At 34.3% G+C, this 26,999-nt stretch overlaps 3 protein-coding genes across 3 annotated transcripts; 1 reads left to right on the top strand and 2 right to left on the bottom strand.

The window, feature by feature from the left end:
- Positions 1-909: 909 nt before the first annotated feature.
- LOC146148465 (ankyrin repeat domain-containing protein 66-like) lies at positions 910-5,729 on the bottom strand. Its single transcript, XM_083387782.1, has 6 exons — positions 5,585-5,729; positions 5,189-5,351; positions 4,198-4,315; positions 2,947-3,057; positions 1,748-1,887; positions 910-1,540 (listed from the first exon to the last, which is right to left on the bottom strand). Exons 2-6 carry the CDS (start codon positions 5,349-5,351, stop codon positions 1,347-1,349), a joined length of 726 nt encoding a protein of 241 aa, XP_083243908.1. The 5' UTR covers positions 5,585-5,729; the 3' UTR covers positions 910-1,346.
- Positions 5,730-7,096: 1,367 nt separating this feature from the next.
- LOC146148464 (uncharacterized) lies at positions 7,097-18,050 on the top strand. The gene is made up of 10 exons (XM_083388587.1): positions 7,097-7,153; positions 8,520-8,638; positions 9,568-9,667; positions 12,553-12,731; positions 13,926-14,033; positions 14,320-14,539; positions 15,624-15,712; positions 15,938-16,091; positions 17,187-17,923; positions 17,972-18,050. Exons 2-9 carry the CDS (start codon positions 8,581-8,583, stop codon positions 17,449-17,451), a joined length of 1,173 nt encoding a protein of 390 aa, XP_083244713.1. The 5' UTR covers positions 7,097-7,153; positions 8,520-8,580; the 3' UTR covers positions 17,452-17,923; positions 17,972-18,050.
- Positions 18,051-18,056: 6 nt separating this feature from the next.
- On the bottom strand, positions 18,057-26,283 carry LOC146148463 (cilia- and flagella-associated protein 52-like). The gene is made up of 12 exons (XM_083388586.1): positions 26,052-26,283; positions 24,339-24,480; positions 23,814-24,005; positions 23,429-23,623; positions 23,133-23,267; positions 21,576-21,757; positions 21,244-21,448; positions 20,585-20,752; positions 20,055-20,138; positions 19,745-19,888; positions 19,459-19,620; positions 18,057-18,369 (listed from the first exon to the last, which is right to left on the bottom strand). The coding sequence occupies exons 1-12, from the start codon at positions 26,144-26,146 to the stop codon at positions 18,220-18,222; spliced, it is 1,854 nt and encodes a 617-aa protein (XP_083244712.1). The 5' UTR covers positions 26,147-26,283; the 3' UTR covers positions 18,057-18,219.
- Positions 26,284-26,999: the final 716 nt, after the last annotated feature.

The raw sequence follows: 26,999 nt of genomic DNA, 5'->3' as shown, positions 1-26,999 counted from the left end.
ACTGTATGTCCTTTTATCGGGTGCTAAAAATACACACTTTGGCTAATTTATTGTTTGATAGTTCGCGCGCTATTTTATTATGTTTTGAAACTTCTGGCCCTCCAAATTTTTTTTGACAACTCCACCAGACAACAAAATAGGCGCCATCTCCTAATTCATTTCAGTTTAACAATAGCGCGCAAAGACTTGTAGTCAGACTTGGACAACTAGATTTATTTTAGCTTTTTAAAATTAGATTAGAATTAAAATTAGAGCATTTCAGTTTTTCCAAATTATATTAGAATTAGATCATTTTGAGTTTTCTCAAATTAGATTAGAATTAGAATTACCGAATTCTTAAAAAAACGAATTTGAACTAAAATTTAAACTAAAATTACATTTTATTATTCACAATCAAGTGCATTTAAATTGAGAAGTATTTTAATAGGAATGTGCATGTCAATTATGTGTGTGCTAATTTTAGAATAGCACATGATTTTTAGTCCGTGAAAATTACGTTTCAACCAAAGAGTTTGAATTCAAATTATTTGTTTTCACTAAGAGACTAAAAATGTCGTTGGACAAAGTATAGGATTTTTGGTGAAATCCGAATTAGATTAGAACTACAATTAGAGCACACAAGCAATTCACAAATTAGATTAGAATTAGAATTAGAATTAACCACATTTTGCTCTAATTCATTGAATTAGAAAACTAGAATTATCTAGTTGTCCAAGTCTGCTTGTAGTCATTAAGTTTTAAGGGATGACGACGCGAAGTTGCGTTATAACGTGTTATCAAAAAACAATGCAGTATAATCGTAAACAAAATTTTCAAAACAAAAAAAAAACATTTAAAAGTTTACGCGCATAAAAATGATGATTTGACTGATTTAAACCAAGGTACAGTGTAAAGCAACTGTGAGGCAAATGTAAACTTTGCTATACCATTGAGATCCATTTAATTGTATCGTACAAGAACCTCGATAAATAGATCGTGATCTATTAGTTTGTCACTCTTAGCAAGGCACACAATGTTCAGATCCGACGGAATAAAAGCAAGGAAATATTAAATAAAATTGTTTTCTTATTTAAACCAATTGCAATGATTTCGCTAAGATATTGTCCTTTTGCGGGGAAGCCTCAAAATGATACTTATTTGGCGTCGAGATTAAGTTGTTTGATGCCACAAACATGTAAATCTAGATTAAAAAATACACTTACTATAAAAATATTAACTGTCATGTTTCTGTTGTCTACTGTTTGCTAGCCAACCCTAATGATTAAAATCGGTTCTTTAAAGTAAATGTGCTACTAAGCGTCTCCTGCATTAACCGACTGAATCCTTATAATTGAACCATATAATTGTCATTTGGCGACGTTCGATGTCTTTCGACCCTTTTTTCTGCCACTTGTTGGTGTGTTACTTCTTGAATTGCGTCCGCTGTTTGGCGTACTACGTCTGGACGGATATTTGGTATAATGCTTTGCTTTTGTTTTTAAGCGCTGTAACGAAGCAAGGCTGCCATTTACGCTGGCGGTTGTTGCGGTGCTGGTAATTTCTGCAAAATCAACCAAATATACGTCCAACGTTGTTTACAAAGGTTACACATCATTGACGAACTCAGTCAAATTGATTTATAGCTCAAGAGCTATTAATCTTGCTTTTAATGAGTTTTAGGCACATTCAATTTGTTTTCACACCTTCCAAACAAACAAATTCTACACCATTATACTCATCCTATTGTTTAACTATATGCCGATCCTACCTGCTAACTCGTCCTCAGTAACAAAAGCTTCGGGGATGACATTGTTTCTGTAGCACCAATCAACGTCCTCGTCATCATATGGATCTGCCTCACCGCACAATTCTGATTTTCGCCTTCTCTCCCTATATTCGCCGACAGCACTAAAATAAAGTAAGCGAATTCCAAAATTACGTACCTCTCCGCAGTTATTTCCAAATACACTATATTTATATCAGTTGTTAATTTAAAAACAGTTCTTTCTAGCGAAATAGATGAGTAAACAACTTGTGCCCTACCTTAGATTAAATTAATCATTTTGTCAATCAGTAATTTAAAAACAACTGTCGATGTATATCAAGCAATAATTGGTTGACTATGACTTCAAAAATACTGGTGGAACATTCAAAAAACTTTTAAATTAACTAAAAAAGATGACCAAATACATTCATGTGGTTTGTACCGAATTAAGAAATATACCTTCTAACTTAGGAATTCGCACAAGACTTTGATATACATCAAAAGTCGTATGATATACGTCAGCTAAAGTTTGCTAACGTACACTGCAAACAAAACAAAAAACATTCCATGGGTTACTACAGCGATTTAACATACTTTCATATAAATCGCAATACAGCAGAAACACACATCAGACATAACTCTTCCATATTTTTTTAACTGACAGGCCCCAAGTTTCTAAAAATACGTGACTGTCATGACTAAAATGCGGAGTATTGTAAGGCTAATTAAGGTCCACCACTCTTATAAAGTACTTCATCGCCAAATGCTGAAGGACTTCATCTCCAAATGTTTATAATACTAACATTGTTCTACGCTTAGTATCTGTGTCCACACTAAAAAAGTTTAAAAGCACTGTTCTACGTGATAGTCCTGGATAATAATTACCTGTGACCAAAATACTAGGTTAATAATTTCAAAGAAAGGCCCGTGTTGTAATTACGTTGTTACCTATCGGCAGGTGGCGCTGTTGCCATGAGAATTACCGGAAATATTGGGCGTTACTCAAGCACTTGGTACTTGCTTCGGCAGTAGGTAACTATAGATATAAATTTACTAGAGGGCGATTTTTTAAACTAGGTAGGCCTACTGACATTTGGAAGTAATACCTTTTTAAATGTAATACATTAACTGAAATCATAACCAATATTTTCATAGTAACATAATGTTAGTAAAAATAATGTTATTAACAACAAGTATATTACACGGATAAGAATTCTATTGTTTCTTTGTGGCCGTATATTTCTGCGATCCTTCTTGGTGTGTCTCCAAACAGATCCTTTCGGTCCATCGGTGCTTTAAAGTTGTGTAAAGTTCTGTAACGTAGTAAAGCGTGTGTATATTAGGGATTTCTGTAGCCTGGAATTGCTCATTGCTGAATTTAGTGGGTAAATTAACGCATATTGAGTACATGGTTGCCGAACCATTTTAAGCACCTTTAGGCATGCCTCAGTAAAAAAATAGTCAAAATTAGTCAATGTTATGGTAAAACATGCTACATAATTGCTAAATTTAACCTTATCTAGTTTATTGATCAAATGCAGGCTAGTAGTCTATGACTAAAACCAATATAAATGTAAAACACGTTTATTAATGAAAAAGCTTGTTTAACTAATTAACCCCTAAAATTCATATTCAACTTTTTTTTCGAATTAACTTGACTTCTTCTAGGTTGATGTTTCTCTTCAATTTCAACACTTAATGCATACATATTAGAAGCGAACAGACATTTTTGTTGTAACCTATTATCTCGATAATATTCTGATTGGTTGACGTACGACAGCCTAGCCCTAGCTCGCCTAAGGCTCTAAGCAGACAGAGTGTCTTGTTTTAAACTGGTTGTGAACAGATATTAAACTTGTACTGTTTGCCTCAAATCATACTTGTTTAAACAAATTCAGTTCTAGATAAAGAACAAACTTGCATTTGACTTTAGACTTGCATTTCCATCAACAATAGCAAACATCTGAAATTTACAAAAACTACTAGAATTAGTCACATTTGGCAACTCTGGCTGAAAATTAATATGGGGTGTATTTTAGAAAAATAATCCCGTATATATAGACAACATTTCGTCCGACTTAAACCAAATGATTTTTTTTAAACTTTTTTTTCGAAAACTATTTGATGTTGCTTTACAGTGACTAGTTAAATTGACAATTGCTATTGTCCTACAACTTTGGTCTCCTTTTCCTTTTTTATGACTTAATCGGTTAAGTATGCTGTAAATTGGCTTACTTCTTAACTCTATTTAAACAACAGTTAGCTGGAAAAAACTCTTTGTTTTAGGATTAAATAGTTTATTGTTTGAGTTTTAATGGCCCGATTTTCTGTGTCAATGGCGTTAATTGTATATTGGGTTAGGCAACTAATGCCTTAGGACAGGACAACTAATTGAACTTACTTGTTTATGAAACGTAAAAAAACGGCAATGCTGTCCGCTAAAGGTTTTTTACCTTAACACGTGTGTGCGCCCTCCTTCGGCAGCAAAATGTGCTGGCGTCCATCCGCAAGACGATCTAACTCCAGGGTGAGCACCTCTTTCAAGAAGGCATCGTGTCATATCGCTTTTACCTAAATATAAAATTATTGTAAATTGAATTAAAAAATTCAACTTAACACAATTTTACTACAAAGTAGCAAAACTGCCTTTTTCTGGAACCCTAAAGTATGTAGTTAAATCTCTTCTTTGTAATAAGGCTGTCATCTGTTTAATACGTACCAAACAACAATCTACCACGTAGATTTGGACAACATATAAATTGTTTTTTGCTTATTGTTATACGATTATCTCTTCTATTAACTGAAATTCGGTAAGCAGTAGAACAGTTCAAACATGCAGTAGTTATAAAATTCAGTTTTAGTAAAACAATTTGGAGCAAATGGCTAGAGATTGTAGTTAAACGTATAAGAAATATAAAATCCAATAAAGAAGTAGATATAGCATATTTTGAACGTTTCGAAAAATTCTTCATTAGTTTCCAATATTGTAAAGAAAGCACTGGTTCAATGCATTCGAAACGTTAACACAGGATACATATGTTTGGAACACGCAAAAATACCTATAACGCAACAATATATTTAAGACCAACGACATAATCAAGCCTAATGCACAGTAATATCCAAGAATATATAGCAGAAAAAATCGCCAAAATAAGACCTAAATGATCGAAAGTAAACCTAAAACTGTAAGGAGAGGTTATGGGACAATTGGGGGCGCTGGTCTGGCATCAGCCGTTTTGTTGTTGACGCTTGGGCGCTTCTATTGTAAACGGCGCCTTTATGGGGCCGCTGTTTAGTCACCCATCTGTTACCGCTGTTTGGGGCTAGGAGTGGGTAATGGTTATAGGGTTAGAGTTTGAGTTACCTATTTCTGGACATTTGGCTCATATTTCAACGGTACTTTCTGGCCATTGATGTCTTATTCCAATTTAATTATCAGTATACCTTTTATACTGCACCAGTGCAACGGAGCTCTATCTTCCCAGTCCGGGTCCTTGTAGTTGATCCCGGCTTCGTATCTTCCAGATTTAAGGATTTCTTCTAGTAAGTCTGAGTCACCGACTGCGCACACTTCATGAAGTTCTGACAGTCGCATTTCGTGGGTCATCTTGCGCAAAACGCAAAGAAGCGTCAAGTGCGTATATAAAAGTACAAGTTCATAATATAAAACGGGATTCAGATTTTGTATAGTTAATGCAAATATTATTGTAATAAATTAAGATTTTTTTAAAACTCGGAATAAAAATACCGAAATATGTGTTGGGTACATCAGTGATTTTTAAATTAAAGCGTAAACCACTGATGGCCAACCAGTCAGAGATAAGGAATTCTGTTTCTTACTTCGTTATCCGCAAAATGTAATTCTTGGAAAGAAATGAAGATCACTCAGTTTCTTTCTGTAGCACACATAGTATCAAAGTGATGGCGGCTAAGGCGCAAAAATGCATTTTTTATGTAAGTTTTTCTAAGTAAGAAGGAAACATGACACCTTGAACATACACTAGAGATTTTCACAAGTCTTGATGTAATTGATTTTATCAAAATATTTGGGCAAATCGGTTGTGACCTTACAGCTGCGTTTATTGTTTTAAACTTTCAAATCGAAGAGTTCTTTTTTACTACAATGACTATTCTTTTTGAGACTACGAATTGGCGCAAAGTGCAAAAAAGGAACTGCTAGATTATCTTGGCAGAAATTGTATATCAAAGGAGTCACAGGGTAAGTAGTCATCGGGTAAGTAGAACCTTTGTACAGCACAGCAGTTTTATGGTAAACCAAACGAACATAACTGCGATAAATGACAACAACTGTAATGAAACATTAATTGCTGCACTTTACTATCTCATTGTTTTCAATTTTTCGAATACCTCAGCAATACAGACCTGTTCGTTAAAAAGCTTGATGTTCTCTTTATAATATCGAAACACATTGTGTCCGTTGTAAAGCTTCTCCTGCTGTAACAATACAGCGTTGCGCTCGCGAAAGTTTACCGCGAAATTCTGGATTTTAATAAAGCCCTTATCAATTGTGTATGGCGCAGCGCGCGTTTCAGCTTTTGTTGCGCTATTGTTGCGAGGGTCTACAAAAGCTGCTCATGTTGACTTTTCACTTAGATCAAGTACCTTGCGTTCCTCATATCCAGAGTAGTAAGGCTTACGTGCTACACGTACAGCACAATAAGATGATTTAAGAAAGTTTAAAGTGTCAGCCAAACTTTATTGTAAGAACCCTGATAAAGAAACGAGTATTCTAACATATCACTTTTCAGGTCAATTTAATAAAATTAACTCTAACGACGTCGAAAAACCTTGGCGTTTGTAACATATTGACCTGAAATGCCATAAAAGGCTCTTAAGCAACATCACATTTAATGCGAAAAAATGTTATGGCCGATGAGCTAAATCTTTACATTTTGGGTTAAAGACGTCACAAAAATCACCTATACATTGTTCTTTTACGATCTTTGGGGAAATGTTGGCATGAGAATCTGCGTTTTTGAAATACGTTTATTGACCTTTTGTATAATTCTAAACCAGTGGTTCCCAACCGTGGGTCCACATAGATGTTTAGGGTTGATGACTTTTGCATGCGTTGAAAGGCAATGTTGTGCGTTGTGTATGAAATGGATCGACTAAATGACCAGCCTAAATTTATGTCATTCAAAACAGTAAAGACATGAGCGCCCACGGTGAAATGTTAATCAAAAAAAACCAACAGTCTGTTGCCTCTTTATCACCAATGTTATAGCAGATAATTTTAAAAAGATTGGTGCAATTTGACATATAACCAAGAATGTTGTGTGTAGTTTCTGAAATGGAAAGACTAAATACTCGGCTATAGAACACTCGGAACTGGCTCGACGGAGTCGGTTTGTTTTGCTGGAGTAGGACTCAAGACTCGGCACTAGAGTAAGATGCCTAATGAAAGTTAATTAAAATGCCTATAAAAAGCCTAGTGAAAAGTTTATTAAGAAAACGGCCGTGTATAGTAGAAGTATGTTCGATTTGCTTGATATTAAAGCAAACACGTATATCTTGGTACCAAAAAGCGTTCAGCGAAAGAAAAATCTGTCAACGCTTTCAAGGTTAAAATTGCTTACTGTTAAAGCTGACGCATTTAACACGATATTTTGCAAACTCTGCTTAACTTTGCGTGATTAAAAAAACTGTAAGACCGACCGACAAATAGATATTAACATATTGTCAGGGAACCCCGTGTGTCTAATGGCACTTATTAAACTCCAAGTATTTTTTTTTCAATTTAACCACATACACCAGGGATAGCCTACTCGACTAGTAATAGAACAGGTCTAGATAGGTATAAGTGACAAGTTGTTTATGTACAGTTAACGTAGTTAAATACTTTGAAATAGTGCGAATGTAATATGTCTCCGAAACACAAAGTGATTTATTGTTTCAAAAAGGTCACCTAATCGTCTCCCGAAAGCCTCCCAAATTTTAAGTATAATGTGTATATAACAATTATTTTTGTATATTTGAGCGTGCGATTTAATTTTTTAATGTGAAAGTGACTTGATTTAATTTTTTTAATGAAACCCGTTGTGCGCAATTTTTATTATTTAATTATTTATTTAACCTGTAACTTTTATCAGGCTTGTAGCTAATTGCTTTTCTTAAAAATTAGCTATTGCATTGTCATGCGAAATATAACACTTTGAAGTGTCCCAGCAAACTTATACATTTTAGCTTATACTGTAGCGTATATTAAGCAAATTTGAAATTCATTAGTCTATTACTCGTCTTTTCACACATTTATTCACCATTTGAAAACATTTGACGGCCACTGAACAACAATAGCCTACAATGAAACCGTTTTGCCTACAAGGCATACCAGTTGGCTTACTTGAATATGAACGGATATATTCAAAACAAAGCCGCTTAAAATACTGAGACCTTAAATACAATTTTACGTTGTTTCGACTTTTTTCTAAAAAACGCTAGTTGGACAGAATATTTTCCTCAAATCTTTGTTGCGTAAAGTGAAATAAGTTTGGTGTCAGATTACTCACTTAGGCCTTCGCCTAGTCAGACAAGTTTTTCGACACCAATTTTCCCGACATGAAATTTAACATTTCGCCCGAGGCCAAAAACAAGATTTGTTGCCAACGATGTATCGCTGACGATAGCACAATGATTAGGAACCACCAGAAAATACCGCACGCCAACTATAACTGTAGATAGAAATCTGCTGAAGGGTTACTTGTTGCCGAGATCAGTCATTAGATTGTTAAATATTAGCATCATTATATTTTAGGAAATACGTTTCGAATTGGAAATTTGCTTTAGAATTCTCAGCAAACCTACAATGTAAAATAATGAGCTACACACTGTTGCTCATTATTTTGTTCCTGCTTGAGCAAGGAAACACAGAAAGTAAGACAGCTATGTATAGCTATATTTTTGTTGTATTATAAAATATTAGATTTGATGGGAATTGCATTTCCATCACGTTATTATCTTCGAGGTTTTGCTTATATTGCTGTAGAAATATGTTTTTTTATTCATTTAAGTGGTCCTAAACTGGCGATTAGTAAGAACAACTTTTAGTTGTCCTTTGAGATTAAATTGTTTTTAGTGTATACATATTGTTGAACATTATGTTCCCAATAAGTCAAGTTAGTGTTTATGCAATCATCCCATAGAAGGACAACGTGCAAAACAACCGCACGGTAAAGCGGCCTGACCTAACGCATGACTTTTGTACAAACTAATGTTATCAGCTATCACCTGCACGCAACGCAACTAAGATTTACCAATATCACAGTATTTTTTTTCTATTGCTGCATGTTTTTTTTTTGTTTTGATAAAAAGAATCAATACCACAACTCTAAACTTGGCACCTTAGAAAATCATCAACACTCGAATCGATTTAGGTCTATTTTTTAAAATGGAAATGATTGGTTTTAGTCTTTCGTTTATTATCATAAACTATATAAGTATCATTAGTCGCTTCGTCAAAAACGAAAGCCCCTATTTGAGATACAGGTACAAAAATGTATGCATTTCAACTAGCCAATCGAGTCAGACAAGTTTGTAAACTTACAGGACAAATTCAAGCTGTAATTCCGTAGCTCATTCAGTAGACCACGCACACTTACTGGCTTAAGTTTATATTTCGTCACTACTGTTCTTTAATTCCTGTTTGCCTGGTAAAATATATAATATTATTATTAATACGATTGCTAATCTCCCTTGGAAGAAATACCACCGACGTAAGGGCAACATATAATTCGTTGATATAATCGTTAACACAAAATTTCGGTTTATTTTTGTTTATTGATGATGTGTATTTTTGACCAAAGGCTGCATGCAAATGATCGCAAGGACAGGAAGGTCACCAAAGGTATTTTCAAGCCCAAACTTCCCGAACAAGTTTGCCGAACAAACGCAGTGCAATTGGATGTAAGGATACGTTTCTTTAATTTATTTTAAAAAATCTGAGAGTGTAGACAAACTTTTACAGAAAGGAAATGTTTAGAAACCAATATAAATGCCAAATTATATTTGTTTTTGTTTTTAAAACTTATATATTATTAAATCTACTTTTATTTCGAGCTAGGGTCCACACACCTATCCTTTACCAATTGGTAGGAATTGTAGGGTATGTTTTATCAGTTTACTGTTTGTAAAGTAGTTAGCTGGAGTAAAGAATGGCATATTGAAGATAAAAATAATTAATAGGCGAAAATGGTAAAGCAAATTAATAAGTGTGAAATTTGCAGCTTAATTAACTTCATCAATGACTTATCTAGTTTCCAAACATCTGTGTTGTATTCGCCTAAGTCAATGACTTGATTCAAGTCACTGTTTTAATATCACTTGATTAAAGTTTTTAAACAAAATTAATTGACGAGGACTTGGGTTATAATTATTTGTTTTTAATACATACTTTTTTAATAAAATGGATTTATTTATCTCAATTTTTGCAAGTAAAACAATTTGCTATGTTATGTTAATGTTATTTTTAATTGAGGTTATGCTCATTATCAAGCAAATTTACCAATTTTAGTAGTTTAACGTTTCGTTTTTATGTCAATGTCTTTGCTTGAGGTTGACTTGCTTTAATAATGACTTGACTTGTTATTTTTTGGAAAAGAGTTGACTTGGAAAGAGTTGAAGTTATTTCGCATATAGGCTAACTTGACGTCTTTTAAAATGACTTCTTTCAACACTGTTAACTACATCTAAGCCTGTTTTAGTTATATGGGACGAAAATGTATTTTCCATATCTTATTTTGACATATCTTGTTTTTGCCGTTATTTTTTTGGTTGTTATGGTTTGCTATGGTAGCCTATGTTTCAGACCGATTTTTGTCCGAAGCTTTATAAATGGACATCGTAGAACTATCAAATTTTCAGACATGGCGTAAAATGTTATGTAGGTGCGCTGTAGAGGTTTTTGAGTCTGCACCCCTAGTCACCTCTAATTGGGGGACAAAAAATAATAGTGTGACGTCATCGTTTTAGTCGTTTATAGCTATCTACTCCTATCTAGCGGCATAAAACCTTAATACAGAATGCGTTCATATCACTTGCTTTATTTAGTCGCGAAGCGACAAAGCGGTTGCTGGCTTCCTGCTGCGCTTTATTATCCGGGGTGTGCAACGTTCATGGTACGAAGTGGCTCGTCTTAGTAAAACTAGGCGCGTGCGACTTGCCCTTTAGAAAGAGGCTTCTCTTGGTAAAATAACTTATTGCTCTTACTAAACAGCATATTTTACTGTCTCAAATTTAAACGCGAAACCTTGGCAGTGTACACCTCTCTGTTTGCACCTGTTTCGTATCTTACTTCCATCAAACATATCAACACCAGACATAAACAAATTAAAATTGTACAAGGGTCGCAGCAAGCAAAACATAAAGTTAAATGCATTATTAGGGACGACGTTACAAAGCCACGTCATAACATAAAACTTTCCATTTAAAAGGTGGCTTATTCGGCACATACAAGTGTTTAATTCTGTTTTAACAGTGATTGCTCGGACCAAGATGTAATAACGTGCTCGTACGCATTATCTACGTAAATTATATTTATCAAATATAAGTTTCGATCATTCCCCAAATACTACGCCTTATTCGAACCCCTTTCGCATCAAAGCCAGAAGTTAAGTGGGGAAATTTTCGGCCCATATCTGTTTTTGCTTGCACAAACAAGTTAAGGAAAAAAACAAAATATAAAACATATAATATAAAATATACAATACAAAATATAATATATATAAAAAAAACTAAATAAAAAAAAAAATTTAAATCTAAAATTAAAAAAACACCAAGCCCTGAAGATATACCCCTGACAAAATATACAACAACCGCACCCCGTCTAGTTTTACCTATTTCTATGCCTTCGTCTATATGTGAAAGTTGAAAATATAATTAAAACAGCCTTATTGTTGGATATCATAGAATAGACTGTTCTGATAATTTGGCAAATGACGTCCGGTATTAGTCATAAACCCTTTATTCGCAATCGTACTTACATGAACATAGTGTTTTTATAGATTCAGGGTTTTGTATGACTATAATCCGTGCTACAAAAATATATGCCAAAAGTGTTGAATATAATATAAATGATAGCTAGCAAATGTGTTTGAAATATTTATGAATGCATTATCTCAGATGCATTTTAGATCAATAATCCCTTTATTCAATTATAAAATTGCTCGTACGACAAATACTTCTTTATTAAATGTGTCAACGTTTCGATAATTGCCTATTCAGGTAATCTTCGTCAGAGCACAATCTACTTAAAACTTCTAAAACATTAACGAAATATATCGCGGTGAAACAATAAATAAAACACAATGGAAACCGCCTTACAATACGACGAAAAAAAACAAGATAAAGCTTGATAAGAGAACACCGACATGGAGACTGCAGGTTTCTAATGGCCGCTCCTGCACAGAATAATAAGCAGGTGCAAGAAATGTGCCGTGGTTAATATTCATTGTATTAACATGATTGTGCATTGTATTAACATGTTTGTGCCCACGATTCTAGAAGTACACATCATTGGCATACTTTGCCTCTCGAGTCACAATACACGATCATTTAAAATCGATGTCATGACATTTACTTGTCGCATGACTATATCCATAAAATGCCAATTCTGATGCATCTCGTTGTCGGACGCCCCGTTGGTGTTCTTTCCTTCTGGAATTGATTGAACACCCTGTTTTTGCTTTGAATGTTAGTATCCCTTTATGTTGTGCCAGAGTGGGAGTACCCATTATTGTTCCTAATTGTACGCACCAATGATTAGGTTATTAACAGTTACACTACATTTACAGAGTCCAAGCTCCTTCAGGGTATAGAGTGAGGATTCGGTTTAAAGAATTTTATCTCATCGGTAAATCGAGTAAGAAAGACTCTTGCATCCGTCAACGTATCACCATCCAAGATATGTACAACGGTGTAGTAGATGGACCGTACTGTGGGAACACACCTCCACCTGACATCATTTCTTCGGGTAAGAACGATTCAGATCCGCTTGTTTGAACCCTATCTATAATTACACAGAAACACAATTGAGTTATTTTAGGTATTGAATGAAATGAGAACTCATAACAATAGCAATTGATTAAGCAGCATTTCAAATACAAATTTATATAGCATACTTTACAATGCCTTTAGGATTGGGAGAAAATGGAACCGATACAACACTAGGCCGGCCGCTCTACACGTCATTTACCACATCGACACGTTAGCAACGGGAACACACAATAAGACCTAAAAAGCGATAAGACCTAAAGCAGAAAAATCTATAAAACCATAATATTGAAACCAACGACATAATAAAGCCAAATACGCCGTAATATCCGCGACAAAAAAAAACTTAATCGTCTGAACAAGACATAAACCTGTAGGAACAAGTTGCAAATTTATCGGAATAAGGCCTCATAGGCCAAATCAACGCTAAAAACTGTAGAGAGAGGGTATGGAGGTCTGGCATCGGCCGTTATGGTGTCGACGTTTGGGCGCCCTTGTTTTAATGGTTCCGTTAGGGCGCCGCTGGGCGCCGCTGCACAAGATTTTTTGGACTGTTTGGGGTTATTGGTGAGTGATGGGTGGAGTTAGAAACTGGGTTGAGTTGAAATTATTAGGGGAGTTAGTGATGTACTTAGGGGTGGGGTTTGAGGCTATCTAAAATGTTGTATAGTCCTGATTCTTGCCATTTAGGTGTTATTCCGACAGGTTTCCGATATTAGGTATTAGTGCTATTTTGGTCTTACTCCAAAGTGTGTTATATTCCGACATTGATTTTGTTCTTATCTTGGTCTTATGACTGGAGTCCATTAAGCAACACGCGATGTAAGACTGAAACTCGAACTATTTGTTTACTGTTACGAGCAAGCTACTATATCCGTAAGAAGCATGCATGGTCAATACGAAAGGGCAAGCTGGGATATAAGAAACGCGTAAAAGATTACACAATTTGAAGAAATAGATATAAGTTTGTAGTTTAGGAAGAAACCATTACAGTAATACCTGATGAAATCTTTTTTAATTGTTGACATTTACACATTATTTATTAGTTATTGCTACAAGGTAAATAAAAATAGATCGGATTTGAATAGAAATGTGGTTTTTAATGTTTTTCTTTAAACATAATCCTACCGCAACGAGCGAATTGTACTTGATAAAATTATAAAATTGTTACCAGGTCAACAAGTGCAAATATATTTGGAGTCTAATGCAGTATCAGTCAACGTAATTTATAAAGGTTTCCAAGTTGTTTACTGGAAAACCACTGAGCTACCTACACCGAGATGTAAGTTAACATTACGAAAATACCTGCCAGAAAAAACTACATGCATAATTAATTGTCTTGATTTCGTTTTTGTCTTATTTTAAACAAACATTTTCTATATAGGCATAAACAACAAACGCTAATATCTAACAAATAATATATAGGAATCTAAAATATATTTCAAGTGTAAATTTTACCATTTGAAAATCAACACATAAACCAATTTTTTTGGTAGAAAAACGAGTTACTCAATTATCTTTATGAGATTGCCCCTAAAATTAAATCTGAACCATTATTTATTTTTTAGTTCGCGATGCTGCCGGTCGTTGGAAACAGTACCGCGTGGCCCGAGCCGGGGCAACATTACCACCTCAAACCACCCCAACTCCAACGCGAGACCCGAACGAGATAGACGACAATAATAATGCAGAAATCGACGCCGTAAACGGCCAGGTTAACAGGAACGCAAACCCACAGAACGTAATCATAAACAATAATAACAACAACCCCATCCAGGGAGTCGAAATGTAAGTGTTTGTTAATCTTGTAGTTTTAAAGTTTTTAACATTTTCGATTTTCGGTTTATTTGAACCACATGTCGGCAACCTTCAGCAACCAAAAACCATATTATGCCATTTTCATCAAAAACCTTTTTTAAGTCAAATGATAATTTAAACGTAAAACAAAATCTAATGCTATGTTTGCATTTTAAACCAATGTTTTTTATTTACACCAACATTTGTTTAGCATTTTACATGTTTACAACAGTCTAAAATAGGGTATTTTCCAGTTTATTATTATGTCGCCTTAAAATTATTATAAAATAAAAAAACGATGTCCTGGTGAATAAGCGCGATAATTTGTTTCTACCAATCGTGACAATTTGACCCTATGGAGTAATACCTTATATGAATATGGACCGTGTTAACGCGGTATTTTATCGACTGATGGCGTGATATTCAAAACAATTTCGCACTTCGGCGTCAAATCGTTATCGCTTTGGTTTAAGAAAGTGGTGCTACCAAACGATCTACGATGTAGGGAAACCCCCTTGACCCGTTTGTAAATAAAAACGTTCATAGGCGACAACACATAAAGCGCTGGACGCGGGTGTTTTGTAGTCAAAGTCATCGAGCTTTGGCCTCTTAAACACTTTCACTTATTATGTTGACCATCCCCATATAGGTTTGGTCAAGCCACTTCTTAAAGCTATGATTATAAAAAAGCATTGTAGCAAATTGACATGTAAACAAGCTGCAATGTAGTGTATTGTGTCTGAAATTAACCATAAATTGTAGGCTACAGCGCGCTACACTAGGCTGACCAAGTCACGCACACGACCAACGGAGATTGCCACTTATGTTTGTTATTTTTCACACGTTTTTGATGTTTTACTGACTACGGTCGAACACAAATCAGTTATTTTTTCTGGTTTATGCAAAACTCATGAAAATGCTTAGTTGTTATTTTTTTTTTGTCAAAAAACAAACAACTATAAAAACACCAAATAAAAAGAAGATCCTGGTAATATACTTACATCAAGTTATTTTATTTTTTACTGAACAACGCATCCCTGTCAGGTATGATATAGAGACACTTTATCTTTTTTAGAGATAATTACTACACTGGGCCTACTAACTTTCCTCCAACAAGAAGACCGAAACCTGGCAGAAAAAGAAAAAAGGCGACGCCGTCATTAAGTGAGTAGTTCACTTAATTTTTTTTGCTAATCATCTTGTGACAGCTTAACTTTGTTGTTGAATAACTATAAAATAATCCACCACAAAATCAAATTAAAAGTTTAAAATATTAAAAAATTATCGCACGCTTATTACGCGGAATATAACATTGGTTGTAGATTATTTTCTAACTATCATTATATATATACAAATTTTTACCTAATAATATCTGATTTATAAACAAAGACATTATTTATCTGCGTCCCGTCGCTCCATCTCCAAACACTGACACCGAAAATGGAGATTCTCTTGCAACAGGAGCAATAGTTGGGATCGTTGTTGGTCTACTTATCGTCCTGGTGATCGCGTTCATTATTATTTACCACATCTGCCTCAAACCGTGAGTTTTTTTCAGTGTAATAACTTCAAACCTTAGTCCTGTGATTCCTAAACTGTAGCCCTACGTCGCGGAACACTATAGTGTGGCATAAGAGCTTTCTTAGTGTTCGGCGAATTTTTTTCTTAGTGTTTCAGCGAATTTTTTTTTTCAAATTTAGTAAAATAACACTTTTATATAACTGTTCTTTGATATATCTTTTTTTTAGTGTGACAAGTTTGATAAACATTGCCTATAGAGTTAGACCGGGGGTTTCCGACCTTGGGGGCAAAACAGACCCCTTACAAGGTAGTCTATTTTTACTAGTGTATCTTAACTGTAAACTTTACTGTTTGTTTTATGATTAGCCTTTCAGTAAGACATTTTGAAACTGGAATAAAATTAATTAATATATCATTCAGTTTTGCAGGAAGGCAAAACAATTAGAAATTTTAACAAGATCTGTTGTAAAAAGGTCGATTGATATTTAAGATATGGTTCTTCAAATTTTTTTTAGCATAGGATTAACTTTCAGTGAGACCTTTCGATTGTTACCCTACTCAGCTAAAAATATTTTGTAAACCTCGAAAAATTGCATTTATTCCTTAAGGGTCCGTTTTGCCCCGCCTTCCCCTATAAATCACCCCAAGAAGTTTCGTATTGATTTTGACATAATTGAGTTATCCGAAAGATCACTTATTATAAGTGACTCGCTCCCTGCAAGCATTTGGTGATAATGTCTGATTTTTGCTTTAGTTTTTAGTTGTGCAATGTTTTTTGGCAACTTTCGTAGGAAAGACCAGGGCCAAAAAGGTGGTAAGAGCGTATCACTTATTATTACTCTTCATGCAGTTTTACTTAGGTTTTTAAATTTCATTGTTACGATTTCATAAATTCCTGCTTGTGACGTTCCGTAAATTATTTTTTAAAACACGAGCAGGGAGAGGGAGGGGGAGCAAAAATGAGAGCCCATATAAGAGGGTCATCGTGCATGACGGTTGAGAACCTTTGGTGTGGGTTAATTTTTGGCGCAGAGTTTGCTTAAGTTTTGCTATCATACAATAAAAATGGTGTTTTTCACCGTTTAAAGATTTATCCGTTTCGCTACTGCTTGTTTAGGAGAAAACAGAAGCAAAGTCCTTCTCAACCACACATGCTACCCGCGGCAGTGCGACCCGGAAGTCGAGGTTCCAAAGCACAAATTCCGCAACCGCATGGTGGCGTTAACCGAAAACAACGTTTACCAGAGCCTTTACGGTCTTCAAACAACCTCCAACAACACCATCGAAGCAGACATAGAGGAGATGGAAATCGACAGCCTAGTTATCTCTGCGTGTCAGATAACCAACACCAAAACTACAGAGCGCAAAATAAAGTGCCATAAATGCTATGATTATACAAACACGTTTATTGTACAATTTTCGTTTCTTGTTTTATGCCAAGAGGAAACTTGCTGCGGTTGTCCTTTCTGCAAGGTTACAAGTTAATTTGTAAGGTTAACCTTTCTGCTGCGGTTGTCATAATGCAAAATAAATGGGTTTTATCAGTTATGACAATTTTGCCAATGCTTTGCACCTTTCCGCAAAGCGTCAATAACATTCTAACAAATGTTTACCAAACTGTTTTTACACCCATCTTTTAAATATATATTAAAGGCATTGGATTAATGTAAATATTATACTACAAACGAATAGTTAGAAAAGCATTGTAATATATACAGATAAAAGGGAAACTGTTAAGTTGTTAATAAAAGCCTAATAAATTTTTAATAAGGTATTTGTTTTCCAAATTGTTGTTTTTTAAGTTGTCACAATTATATTCTACCAATACAGTATACTAACACAAACCCTTTATAGGCTACTAACACAAACCCTTTATAGGCTACTAACACAAACCCTTTATAGGCTACTAACACAAACCCAAGAAACAATCAGTTGCCAAATAATGTAATAAACGCCAAATTCTGTTCAAATGAGCTAAAAAAAAAAATCAACAGCAACAAATATAAAATCGAAAACACATATATACTTAACATGACGATAAAATTTCATTAACATTTATTCACAGGCAAATGAAATATCGCAAAATAGTGACACGTAAAAATGGGTAAATAGTCGCCAGCTTCCATACCCCAAACCATGGTCGAAAGTTATCAGTTGTGAGGGTAACGCCATATAAGAATGGCGCCGTCATCACTCACACTAACGATAAAACGTTCGTTAGGGCACATCAAGACTCGCTTAATGTTTCCGCTGTGGCCCTGGCCGACGTGAGTGGCTGCACCAGCGTCATAATCCCACATCTGTAACAAAATTGGATTTTTCGGTGGCTATTTAAATAAAGAGTATGGGAGACCGGGTATACTGCGTACGCCGCGATACATCAGACAAGGCGTTTCCCGAAACGATAGGGCATTGTAATACCATTAATATCAGTCTTACTTGTGCAAAATTTACTTATTTAATAAAAACCTAGCAATCGTTATGTTACACCACGATTTTTCGTAACTTTTTTCTTAATATTGATCTTTCTACTAATAAATTACCATGGACAGAGGCTGTGGTAATCAGAATTTTGATGCAAAAATAAACCACCAAGAAAAGGTCCGTGATTCTTTCATTATTTTGGTAGGCAATTACACTGATAATAGTTCTTTCCAACGACAAAGCGTTGGTTTACGTTGAACAAAGAGGTAAATGGCCGCTTTAAGATTTTTAGTTAGCCTTTTTACAATAAAACACGTCTTAACCAACTTGTACATGCTTAGAACTATTGGATTTTGCTGTATATAGTTTCGATTTTAAAAATTTGTTAAATAAACAGAATGTCTCGTAGGTCAAAAGCACGTTGTACGAAATAACAACCTGCATGACCGAACATACCAGGTTTAAACATTTCGGTACTTTTCAGTTGGACTGTTTTTAATGAATGTCTGATTTACTGAAAGGATTCACAGATTTATTTAAATAACCCCATCGACAAATAATTGGTATTTTTAATGAAGCAAAATATATTTACATGTGCGTTTTACCATAAAAGTTATGGAGATTTAGAGAAAAAACGTGCAAGCAATCCCGAACTCCCATAAACCAACGAGTTTGCGGCACAAACCCGATTGGCAACGCTTGCCGAAATTTTACAAATATCCTATAGGTGCAATTGTTGCTTATCCACAAGTTTGTTGAAATTTGTTTTTAACATGTTCACTATTTTTTATGATATGTTTGGTCATTTCAATCATTTTATGTTTTTTATAAAAAAAATGGAGAACATTCTATTGGAAACAAAATAGGAAAAAACACCTTATCAACGCGTCAAAAATTAATTACAAGACCTTTTTTCATATATTTTATTTGATTTGTATTTTTTAGACAATGAAACTGTTGATCACCTTGATAAGTTTGTCATCGCCTCCTGTAATAACCTGTCTGCCGTCTTTTGAAATGTCCATCCCGTTAATAGAACCGGAAATAGAGCCCACTATCTCACGAATTTGGCTGCCATCTAAGCACTCCCAGTATGCTATCTTGTGGTCTGTTCCGGACGTGAGTATCTATACCAGAAAACAAAAAAAAAAACATACTATTTCAACCGATGCTTCGAAGTTTGGATTACTAGACACTTTATTCTAACGCAAAAAATGTTTATTCTATTCCACGTTTCGGTGCTTTACTTACTTGGTGTCCTTGCGGATGATAGACAGCGCACTTAAAGAGGGTGTTGGCCATCACCATCTGTAGACGTTGGTACGAATTGAGATCCCAAATTATGCAAGTCCCATCGGATGACGCTGTTACGCATCGAATGTCTTCTTTTGAAACCTATAAAATTCATCTACAACTAAACATACTGATATTGTAGTACAAGAACGAATGTCTTTAGATAGATATATATATTTTATTTGCACATTTGCAATCGTTAAAAATTATGCTTTAGTAACCAATATACTTGAGAAATAACGATCAAGTGCTCCACTAAATAACTTACCTTGATGCAAGTTATTTCGGACTTGTGCTCCTTGTTAAGCTCCTTAAAGTGTCGCTCTTTCGGAAAAATATCCCAGACACGAACCTGATTTGTTAATAATATTTGTTGAATAATTACGTTTTACAAATATTCCAGAAAAATTTCGGTTGGGGAAAATTTAATAAATCAGTGTTGAATACCAGCCATTTTAAGATGCCCTAAGCCATTTGCTTTAAAACTTCAACCGTTATTTTTATTTACAAAGTCTTTGGTATTGTACATACAAAAAAACTAAATTGTGTTGTGTATTGCCGATACAAAAAATCTGTATTTCGTTCGTAACAACAGTTAACATGCAAAAAACGAAAATTTGTTATGGGGAAATTGTTAAACATTGAAAAATGACAAAGCATACAAAGAAAATGGAAAATGAAATAATTAAAGAATTCGTTCCCCAAATGTATCTTTTTTATCCTCTCTTTTTCTACCTTTACTGTAAGATAGTTTGTTTTATAAATCCAAAAGCTATTGAATATTTCGCGCAAAACTACCTTGCCTTTTCCACCTCCAGAAATAATGCGGTCACTTTTGGACGTGGTGGCGATGGCTGTTACGCCAGAGTTATGCGCATTGGGAATCAGGTATGCCAGCTTGCCGGACTGCGGTAGGTAGACTCGAATCTTGCCATCGTCCCAGGCCGTTACCAGTGAGCGACCGTCCTATAAGTAAAGTACATTTTGGTTTATAAATCAGGGATGTCCAAAAATATCGGATCGGAGCCGATACCCAATACCAAGTCATAGTATTGATACTCGTCCAAGACTAGGGTTGTATCAGTGCAGATCCGATACCAAATTAATATAGAAATTTCATTCATGATCTAAAATCAAATGCAGCTATTCGAAACTAAAACTGAAATTACGAGACGAGTTGGTAATGGATCGTGCTACAGCTAAATGTACCCAACTTTGTTCGAAAAGTATGCTTGTTTGTGACTACTTTATTATAATTCTATAGTCACAAATAAGCATGCCATATAGAAGGAAGTTGCATTCGCAAAAACAGCATCGGAAAATTATGTCATCAGTACAACTGTATACTATATATTGCAAAACTTTATAAGTAGCGAAGTTGCTACCGTTCTTTAACGACATGCAGCAGTATTTCGGAATAATGTGGTTAAAGTTCAAACTAGCACTCGCCAACTTACAGGCATGAACTCAATGGCTTTGCAAGTCATGTTGGGCACATCGATACGTAGAATTTCCCTGAAAGTGCAGGTGTTCCAGATTCTAATGTCGTTGCCGGAACAAGTGGCCACCAGATCCGAGTAACCCAAAGGAAAGGCAACATCCAACACTTCTTTGTAATGTGCGGACATTACCAAATCCTCTGTGAAGTCCACAAAGTTGAACCTTAAAAAAACAATAAAATTATTATTATGTTGTTAAACTGCTTACAGATATGTTCATAGTTTATATGATCACGATCATACCTAGATTCAGATATACTTTTTAACGGAAACGTGTTGAATAACCAGACCTGTATATTTGCGCTTGGTTTGTTCCAACAAAGAATTGGTGACCTTGTCCACGAAGAGCAATAGATGTGACTGCTCCACGTAACTTATTTTTGCCTTGCCGTAAAATTTTATATTTTTCTCCACCAACCAATGCGATAGTTCCATCACCAGCTCCGATTATAAGATTTCCTGTTTTTAATATCTATGTGCAAATATAAAGTAATTAATTTTTTAGTAATTTCTGTATTAGTTATGAATGCTTATTTTTTTATTTTAAATTTTATCAGAGACACATTGCTAAAAGTTTACATTTTAACGGCAAAAATCAATAGTTTCAAATGTTTATTAAAACCCGATCCGTCATAAATTAGTGCAGTTCTAAGCAAAAAGGTCTACGACAATTAGTGCATCCAAAGTATTAAAAAGTCCGACTTTAGGACCTTAAGGTCTTGGACAATGCACTAATTTGACTTAATCTGCATAAGAAAATTAAGTTTATTAATATTTGACCCACCCTAATCCATTAACCCAAACGCTAACCAGTACCCTAACCCAAATAATGTGCGTTGATTTAATAATTACATAAGCACATTAGGTCCCAATACACCAATTCGTGACGCAACAATCCTATGTACGCTGGACAAGAAATTATCTTATGCCCACGTGAGTTTGGGCTTTTCCCCCAGCGTCCATATAATTATTAAATTAACGCACATTATTTAAGTTAGGATTCGGGTAAGCGTTTGGGTTTAGGTGGGCCAAGTGTTATTAATTCCATCTCAAACTTTTTGTTATCTTTTGTATTCTTTATTTTTATTTTTGTTACAACATTTATAAAACGGGTGTAGCGAGCAGGGACGGATCCGGGGGAGAGGGCACATAACTAGTATTTTTGCCAATTTCAACTACAAAAATGAAAAAAATCCCACTCAAAGTGAACATGAATTTTGCCTTCTAGAATGTCTTTTTAATTTTGAAAAAATCGTTCTAGTCCAAAGGCGTCATATATATCATTGGATCCTCTAAAATGAAAGTTTTGACAACTTCAACGCTATAAAAGCTATTGAATCAACACTGTCTATGTAATGTTATGTTGCAAACACCTCTCCAAACTAACACCTAGCCAATCTAAAAAATAAATGAGCTGTGGTGTGTTATGAGTAGGGCGAATATCTTTTGACCTCAAAAATGACAAATTTTGACCTATTAGGAAAACACCAACTTAACTAGGATTGTTTTATGAAGTATTGCATTAGTTTCTTATCGTTTGTCAGTCACTTGTTGATTTTTTCGAACGTTGGAACACAAATCAGCTATTTTTTTAGGGTAATACAAGGTAAAAATAATTAAAAAAAACAAAATTCTGTAGCATATTATCAAAAAAAGAAATGGGATAATTGCAAATACTCACCAAAAAAGGCACAGCAAATATGGTTCAATACATTAGCCCAAACAAAAGACACAACTATCTGAAGCAAAAAACAAAGTTCGATATGAACCTTATGCTTAAAACAAGATCTCACGGCAAACCTGTTGTAGTGCAATGAACTAACAAAAAATAAATTATTTATAAAAACCTTTATATCTGCAATTCCTTGACTGAACTTTCCCTTGGCTGGACCATTTGTAGCAACAAACTTGGTTTTCATGTTTATTTTTAAAATGTCACCACTGGTGGTTCCACAGTAGAAAAACATGTCATCATCATCGACCTTAAAAATAATAAAATTCTTAAAATTTGACAAACTTTTTGTAAACAAAAAATTATGACCCTGCAACAACAAATTTAAATTAAAACATTGTATAGAAATTAATATAGACTAAAATGTTAGTAAAAAAAGGGTACTAAATATTTATCCTGTAATATGAATACCTCAACACATTTGACAATGCGCTTCAGTTGGCCCATGTTGCACTCAAGTGGTCGAATCTTGCGATTAGCTAAATCCAATTCCCAGACACGAAGAGTTCCATCACCAGCAGTAACAAAAATATTGTCACTTTTGCTGGCATACTTAACAGTAAAGGTTGTTCCTGCTGACTGCACTGCAGCGGGGGATCCACATACCTACATAGTGGGAACATAACTAAGGTGACAATCTGACAATAACCTGTGAAGTTGTTTGTATTTTCAATCTACTTTTTTAAGACTACCTTAAAATAAGAAGTAAAGCACTGGCGATAAAACAAAGTTGCACTAACCATCATTAAATATTAAAATATTGTTCTATTTTAATTTTTGCTTTTCTATTACTAACAGCTTCAGCAGTTTGTAAGTTCCACACTACAACAGAGTTGTCATCTTGTCCACCTAACGACACAAGATATAAATCATTAGGTGAAAAAGCCAAAGCCTCAACTTTGACTTTGTGCAATTGGAGACGATATTTTAAGCAGCGTTTCTCAAAATCCCAAACAATGATGTCAGCTTTGAAACCCATATGGGTAACCTGCAAAAACAATTTTACAAATAAATATTTAATATAAGTATTTGTTTCAAACAAAACACGAAAAGGTGAAATATTTCGGACAACATATTTAAATTCAAATAATTAAATAGATATTTTATTAAATTTAAAGACTTTACAAAAACTAAACCAAATAAACAAATAAATAAAATGTATTTTTTTAAATTGTAAAATAAAAATTACACCTTAATTGTTGTAAAACAATGTAGAATGAGGAAATTTCAATTTTTTGTTGCGTATAATTTATTTTGTTTAAGAATAAAGTTGCTACCAACAAAATCAACAAAAACAATGGTACAAGGTATTTGCTACTACCTGTCCAGATGCAATGTATCTTCCACTTTTTGAAATAACAAGACAGGATACATTGTTGTTGTGGCCAGTAAGGCAGTCTTGCTTATTGGTGTTAAGATTCCGTATGCATATTGTGTTGCCAAGGGGGTAAACCATATGTTCTCTGAAAAGTTAACCAATAACTTTGTGGTTTGTTTAAAATTTTTTTTTTGAGAATGTTTAAAGTAGAATATGGAATCCTATGATTCAAATTCGAAGCGCCTAATTGTACAAGTTTGGATAAATACCTGTCGCTGCGGCAACACATTTATAGTGCTTGCTTTAAATGTACCCATAACTTGCCAATAATCTTTGCCCAATTATTAGGTATGTATTAGGAAAGCAACTAATGAGTAATGCCAAGTACAGTGTTTGAAATTTTCTTAAATTCATTAGGTTGCAAAAGTAACATTCTTTGTAAAGCATGCTGGCCCTGAATAAAATGTGCTATGAGGTTACTCAAGTTCGTCTTTAGGCCAATATTCAGCAAGGTTCAATACAGCTTAACTTTCAAGTATTGGTCATGCATTACTGGCAGAAGTAACTTAATATTCTGTGCAGCACAGTGCTGCATAACAGATTATTTATGTATGTAGAACTGACACACAGCAATTTGCTAAAAAGTTCATCAAGGTGCATTATACAAGCGGAAACTATATAAACTGTTGTTATTAGTCATATTATAAAAAAATCAAGCTTTGGCAACAACCTGGTGTTTTTATCATGTTTAATGTTTTGGGTTTATGAATTTATGCATTACAGTTTACACAACTGCTTCGAACAGCAGTTGTTTGGAATGTTAAACATTTCAAAAGATTATTTTATTACAATAAAAATATACCAGGATTTGATAATCTGGATTCATTATTCTAGATTAAAAACTTTCATTATTCTAGAATCCAATGGGATTCTACTTGGACATCCCAAATTTTGAAACTTTTTTTATTCTAGAATCCAATGAAATTCTACTTGGACATCCCAAATTTTGAAACTTAAGTTAAGACTATGAGAAATAAAGACCTTATTTGAGGTATTTGAATCATTATAATAAGTCCCAAATGCAACACATAGAAAAAGCACTGTATCAACTTTTCATTAAATGTTTGCTATACAATATCTGTATGCATGACTTAAATTTTCTGACTTAAGTTTGCTTATCAAATTCCAAGGTGATTTCCATAACATGGGGGCACTTAAGTGTGATGTTCAAACTGTGACCTTGGAGAACTTTGCACAACTTTGAGGAATAAATCTCACGCAGGAAAAATAATTCATTTTGACAGACCAGTAAATAAAATGCATTTGATTTTTTAGTTTTTTATGCATAAACTAGGATAGTGTAGGGCTATAGGGAGTTATAAATATCATCCAATATTAATTTGTTACAAAAATAGGCAAAAAATATCATAATAATATAAAAACATCAATTTTTTTTCAAAAATCGCAAAAATTAAGGTAGACAGAAGTCACTGTATTTTTATGGTTAAAATTTACGCTCATATAAGGCGCTGGTCTAGAATCCTACCACATTTTTTTACAGCACTGCAACGAGTTGTTAAAATTGAAATAGCCAGGAGGATATAATTATGGGAGAATAAATAAAATAATAATACTTGACCCAACCAACCCCAAACGCTAAATCGTACCCTAAATGAAATAATGTTAACAATTAAACCTCCGAACGGAAATACTCACTTGTCTGGATGTATTACTAGTCCTCCATTGACTTGGCCATTAAATCCAATAGTGGATAATAATTCAAGCCTAGGAATGTCATCTTCTGAACACATTATAAGGTGCCTTGCAAGTTTTCTACACAGAATAACTTGGTTTAAATCGTTCTGAGGAAAATTAATTTATTAGAAAAGTTTTGCGCTTGAGCTTTACTTGTCTGATCAAGTATTTTCTTTTAAGCTAAAAGGTTGAATCCACAGCAACAACTGCTTGTCTGGCACGTCGCTATGGTAACAAAATACCTTCACGGTTGATTAACTACGCGTTTAAAATGCATTTTTCTACTAGTTATCAATTTTAAATATACTTAACATTGCTGCAAAAATGGGAATCTAGGGTTTAAATTGAGATACTACTGAAACTCTGGTTTCAGCAAAATGCAAAATAAACGAATAAAAAAATTGCTTTGCTCGCTTGCTGTGATGACAATTCAAAACTATTTCTTTATCCAACCGAAGCGAGCCTCAACCACAAAGAGTTGACTAAATCCAGAGCAAAGAGATTATAATAATCTCTTTACTCGGAGTTACCATTTACTGCCTATTTCTAAGATGTCGATTTGTGCTTATTTGTTACTAAAGACGCTTTAAAAATACTAATGAGCCTATTTCCAATTTTTTAGCTGCGTGCTAAGCTTAGCGGGCTGCCATTCAGAGGTGGTCAACACGTCGATCGCGATCGACTGGTCGATTGCCAGATCTGAGCTGGTAAAAATAAATTATAAAAAGAGCCTTCTTTAAGCAATATGTATATGATTAGAACGAAAAACACGCCATACACTTGGATAAATTCAAAGAGATTATTATAATCTCTTTGGATAAATTCAATCAACACGAGTAGCGTAAAATGTTAAACATGTTTCAGATATAGCGTTAATTTTGTTTAATATAATATTGTATTGTATTGTAT

Source organism: Ascidiella aspersa, chromosome 4 (assembly GCF_963924565.1).
Source record: "Ascidiella aspersa chromosome 4, kaAscAspe10.2, whole genome shotgun sequence".
Lineage (NCBI taxonomy): Eukaryota > Metazoa > Chordata > Ascidiacea > Phlebobranchia > Ascidiidae > Ascidiella > Ascidiella aspersa.
This window is presented reverse-complemented; position numbering and strand designations above follow the sequence as displayed.

Coding starts and splice junctions, on each gene's coding strand:
- LOC146148465 (XM_083387782.1), bottom strand. CDS start 5,351: ATGACCCACGAAATGCGACTGTCAGAACTTCATGAAGTGTGCGCAGTC. Junction 3,058..4,197: donor GGGCGCACACACGTGTTAAG/GTAAAAAACCTT, acceptor ACTACGTTACAG/AACTTTACACAACTTTAAAG. Junction 1,888..2,946: donor ACAATAGAATTCTTATCCGT/GTAATATACTTG, acceptor ACTTTATTTTAG/TGCTGTCGGCGAATATAGGG.
- LOC146148464 (XM_083388587.1), top strand. CDS start 8,581: ATGAGCTACACACTGTTGCTCATTATTTTGTTCCTGCTTGAGCAAGGA. Junction 9,668..12,552: donor CAAACGCAGTGCAATTGGAT/GTAAGGATACGT, acceptor CTACATTTACAG/AGTCCAAGCTCCTTCAGGGT. Junction 14,034..14,319: donor TGAGCTACCTACACCGAGAT/GTAAGTTAACAT, acceptor TTTATTTTTTAG/TTCGCGATGCTGCCGGTCGT.
- LOC146148463 (XM_083388586.1), bottom strand. CDS start 26,146: ATGTGTTCAGAAGATGACATTCCTAGGCTTGAATTATTATCCACTATT. Junction 24,481..26,051: donor CTAGTAATACATCCAGACAA/GTGAGTATTTCC, acceptor TTAACTTTTCAG/AGAACATATGGTTTACCCCC. Junction 20,139..20,584: donor CTGGAGGTGGAAAAGGCAAG/GTAGTTTTGCGC, acceptor TTAACAAATCAG/GTTCGTGTCTGGGATATTTT.